Source organism: Marmota marmota, unplaced genomic scaffold (assembly GCF_001458135.2).
Source record: "Marmota marmota marmota unplaced genomic scaffold, marMar, whole genome shotgun sequence".
Taxonomy (NCBI): Eukaryota; Metazoa; Chordata; class Mammalia; order Rodentia; family Sciuridae; genus Marmota; species Marmota marmota.
The window spans coordinates 14,867,301-14,872,010 of record NW_025999880.1 but is presented as its reverse complement, the minus strand read 5'-3'; the positions used below and the strand labels follow the sequence as shown (position 1 = coordinate 14,872,010).

The window sequence follows — 4,710 nt, the reverse complement described above, 5'->3', positions numbered from 1 at the left end:
CAAAAAAAAAAAAAAAAAAAAAAAGCCAAAGGTTGGCTCAGGAGCACTACCCTGAAACTGTGAGGTGCCAGCGGCCCTGGGACCCTGAAGACATCGAGCCTGCCTGTCTTCTAGTTCTTCCCTACCCTTTGAACCAGTCATGTGGAAACCTGTCAGCATGGCCTGGGAGCTGCCATGTGCCAGGTCCACGTTATGTGCTAGCTGAGCCCTCTCATGTGAAACCAACTCCAGGAAAAATGTGGACATCTTTGGCATCTTCCACTTCCCCTCACAGTTAACACGGCCTCCTCTGGTCATCCTATCCTAAGCCTTCAATCCCTCTGGAATGATAGAGCAGGGCAGAGGAAGGGTGAACAGATCCCAATCTGTAGTGAGCACAGTCTGTGCCAGGGCAGGGAGAACAGAGGCCAGGAGTCCCCTTCCCAGACCCCTACCCTACACCAGCACTGACCCACTTTCTCTTCCTCAGGGCTGGCTACCTGCCTTCCAGGGGCTCAGAGGCAGAGCCTGGGGCTGGGCGACAGGACGCCATGGTTCCTGGCTCCACCTCACACCCATGCCCCAGTTTCTCTGGTCAACCAGAAAGGAGGGGGTAGCTGCCTCCCCCTCCTGGGAAAGGGAAGGAGAGAAAGTGTGGAGGGTTCTGGGAGTTGCTGGGCAGACAGGTGTTGTCATGAAGCCTGTCTCCCTCCCACGCTGGGGATAAGGAACCTGGCCATCTCCTCCAGGCCCAGCCTTCATCCAAGCTGGCTCGCATGGCAGGCCGCACTCTTGCCCTCTCCTCTGAGCAATGGCACAGAAGAGTCCAGGTCCTAGGTCCAGAGCAACTCTTCCAACCTGGCTGGGCTGAGCCTTGGCTGTGGCAGATTCAGTCAGTCTTTCAACCCCACTGAGGAAAACATGAGGACAGAGTCAGTTCTAGCAAAATAAAAGGAAGCCTCACTCCTGTGTTTCCTACTGCCCTGCCAGAAGGAAGACAGAGGCCAGGGAATGGCCTCCCCAGGAAAGCAGGCAGTCCCATCAATGGCCTTTGCCCAGACTCCCAGGACTGCCAGAGGTAGGTAGATAAGGTCACATGCTGGCATGCAGCCCAGTCCAGAGGTAAGTGGATAAGTTCCCACTCCTGGGGGTGGTGGGCCCCAGAAACTCAGTGTCCATCTGCCACCCCTCACTAGGAACTCTCTTACTAACTTGCTCGCTGTGAGGGCAGGGATAGATCATCTCATATTATCTCTTGTTCCCCAACAGGCTAAGCTTACTGGTGATACTCAGTGAGGATTTGCCAAACCAAAAAGTTCCTATGCTGAGAGACACTGAGAAGAACTGGAGGAACAGCAGAAAACTCCCTGCCCTTACCCAGCCCTGCTATTCGGTGCTCTAGGGAAAGAGGAGAGATTGGAAAGTGATAGGTGTTCAGGGGCTGGGGCACCCCATCTTTGGGGACTAGTCATTCTCATTATTCCCAGTTCTGTCCCCTGCCCCATGGCCCTAACCTTTCCTTCTTGGGGCTCTCTCCAAGGTGTCCCTAGGGAAGAACACCTGTGTGCTCTGGCTACAATTTGTGGTTTCACGTGTGTACCCAAGGCACATGATTTTCAGGCTTCTGCCAGGTGCTGGGCACCCACAGCCCCGGCCCAGATGCTAGCCAGAATTGTGGGAATGGAAGATGGTGAACCCCTCAAAGAAGGGCTGCATGGAGGCTGGCTGTCACCCTCGGAGCTGATCCCAGAACCATTGGAAAGGACCTCAGGAGAACACCCCCAAGCAGTGACCCCAGTTGTGAAGCCTCTCAACAGTCTTGAAATGAGGTTCCCAATCTGGGGCTCCCTCCTTCTCTCCCAGACACACAGAAGACAGCATCTCCCCCTACTGGGGGGAGCTGGAAAGCCATCCAGGAGACAAGGCCAATGCCACAGGCCTCACTCAGAAGGCCCATCCTGGCTAGGGCCCAAGCTGGTAAGACACCTTCAGCTACCCCACGCTCCTACCAGCTCTGGCAGAAGTGACTGCAAAGGGAACCTGGACCACCGGCATCTGGAAAGGCGACCCGATAACTTCATCTGTGCTGGATAGATTATTCAACCTTGTATCGCAAGAGAGTGAAGTCCTATAGCTAGGAAACATCCTTCAAAAGCCATTACTAGATACCTCTGAGCAGCCTCTGTGCCGTAGGCCAAGGGTTAGACCTTGACCTCCATGTGAAGCGGGAAATTGAGATGGCTCCCAGAAGGGTCAGGGTCACAGCTTAGAGGAATGGAGCAGCTGGCACTACTGCCAGACACAAATGACCTGCTGATGCAATGTCCAGCTGAGGCAGGAGAGGAAATGACAAATACCCACCAGACCTCTGCTGTCCCCTTGTCAACCCAGCCTAGAGGAGAAGGCAGGAAGCCAGGGAGCTCAAGAGCCCACCTGGCACAGCCCCTACAGGTTGAATGAAGGAAAGGGCAGAGGCAGGAGGACGTGAGGGGTAACCACAAACCTACAGGAGGGATGATGGGGATCAAAGTGGGGGTGACCCAGACTTCTCCCTCCCTGCTGCTGCTTCTGGTCCACCCTGCAGATGGGCTTGCATCCCAGGCTCCAATTTCCCTGTCTCTTAAAGAAGGAAAAGTACCCATCCACCCTACAGAAAAAGATGTGGGGACAGGAAGGGCTATGGAGGGTTAAAGTTGAGCAACATGGGCTCTGAGCTTGTCGACTGTGCAGGAAACAGTCAAAGAGAGAAGGCAGTCATTACTCTGACCACACTGACCCATGACCCTCCTGGAAAACTCCTGAGGGTCCAAGTCAGGCCACTTGGACACATCTTCATGGGCACACATCCAGACCCACCCCAACATAAAGTTGCCTGGAGTCCCACCCATACACTATTTCTGGCAGCACTGGGCAGGGTCCTAGGAGCAGAAGAGAATGTGAAATGTCAGAGTAAAAGACCCCGAATTAGGAATCTACCATTTCCAGGGTCCAAGAGGATGAGATCTAATCTACCTAGACTCTGCAGAGTTGAGACTCCTCTATAAACATGTCCCCCCACTCCCACCCCATGCCACACACCCAAACACAGAGGTTAAGGCCCAGGCCTAGCAAACCTCCACCAAGAAAAAAATATGAACTACAGAAGGAAAGAAGCTGCTACCACAAAAAGGAAGCAGGGCATTCAGCTATCCTGGGGAAATGCTTCCAACACCACCTCAGGCCACCCAGAGAGATTCTGGGGTATGTACCCCCTACAGGCCTACCTACCCTGGCCAATAAGGCAAGGCAGAACAGGGACCAAAGGCCCCCATACTGAAGGCAGGCTCAGGGCAGAGGTGGACAGATGCCCTCCCAGGGCCATCAATTCCCACGACTACCTCTGTCCTTTCCTTTCAATACTCCTCTACTCCTGACCCCCTACTTCCCGGACAGCTGAGACACCAGCAGTCAGGCTGGTCTGGGCGGGAAACCCACACAGCCCACTGCATCCAAAGTGGCCCCAGGGGGCTCTTCTCCAACCTCCCAGCTCTTACCCGACTTGTTAGGAGAGTTCATGCCGGCTCTGGGCCCGCAGGAAGCTGGCGTTGGGGGCTGGGACGGGAGGGGATGGAGCTGCGGTGATGTCAAGAGAGACAGACGATAACAGACAGATGGACGGGACAGGAGCCCGGGGCCACCGTGCCTCTAATGCCCATCCAAGGCCATCCTTCGGGGTGAGGCAGTCAGGCACTCAGAACGGCATCCCTGGGGAGAGATGGAGCAGGGTTAGAGGCCCCCAACTCAGGAATCTGGGAATCAAAGGAGACCTTGGAGTGATCAGCTTACACCTTCCTGGGGGCACAGAGGGACAGAGCAGAACTTGACCAGACGTTGGTATCCTCTCTTCCTAATTGATAAGGTTCCTGATGCCCAAGGGATAGGAAATGGCTACAGTGACCACAGCTAAACAAAATCCTTTGCAGGCATGTCAGTTTCCTCTGCCAGGTGGGAAGACGTTACAGACTACCAGGGGTGCCTGATGTGAGACTAAGTATGTACCAAAGAAACGCAGGAGCTTCTTGGCTTCTCTCCACGGAAGTAGGGAAATGCAGAGCTGACCTGGGGTTCTTGGCAGAAGTTAAGGGAGAGCCTAAGCTGGGGACTCCCAGGGGGAGAGTCATTGCCTCTCTATTATCTGAACCTTGTACCTCTCAACTCTGGAAATATAGATGTGCTTTAGTCTTGGTCTTCCCCCACTCAACAATGGGTTTGGGCAAGACAGTGTGTTTCCAGGAATTGGGAAAGCCAGAGACATCCATTCCCAGACCCAGCACCTCCAGCTTAAGGGGTTCAGGACCCAAACTCAGAGCTTTACATATGTTTCATAGGTTATATCCCAATGCCCTGCCTGCCAAACCATGGCCTGACACATACTAAGTCCACCAGAACACAAGAGATTCCTTTTGCCAGTTTGCACAAAGGCACCAAAGAGCCCAAAGATAGCTAAGGACAGTATAGTAATGGAATATGTACTACAGGACCATGGGTTTCCCAAGCTGTCCCCGCCCCTCCAGCTCTCCCCGCCACCAGCCCCACAGTTTGTCCTCAAGCCTCACACGCTAGGTATGCACCCACCTAGGCCCATCCCTAAACAGTCCATGATCCACCCAGACATGATCTCATTCATTTGCTTCCAAATGAAGGCAGGTCCTCCAATACCCAATGAAAGTAAGTAGCAGGAAGCAATGAGAG

General features: G+C 54.0%; 1 protein-coding gene across 3 annotated transcripts in view; it reads right to left on the bottom strand.

The window, feature by feature from the left end:
- Positions 1-3,743, bottom strand: part of Hdac5 (histone deacetylase 5) — a 32,465-nt gene extending 28,722 nt beyond the window's left edge. For all 3 annotated transcript variants that reach the window (XM_048790452.1, XM_015495610.2, XM_015495611.2), the window contains exon 1: positions 3,513-3,743. Coding sequence is in view for 2 of the 3 variants with exons in the window: in XM_015495610.2 (XP_015351096.1) it covers positions 3,513-3,534 (22 nt within the window). In the remaining variant the exon portion in view is untranslated. The remainder of the gene's footprint in view (positions 1-3,512) is intronic.
- Positions 3,744-4,710: the final 967 nt, after the last annotated feature.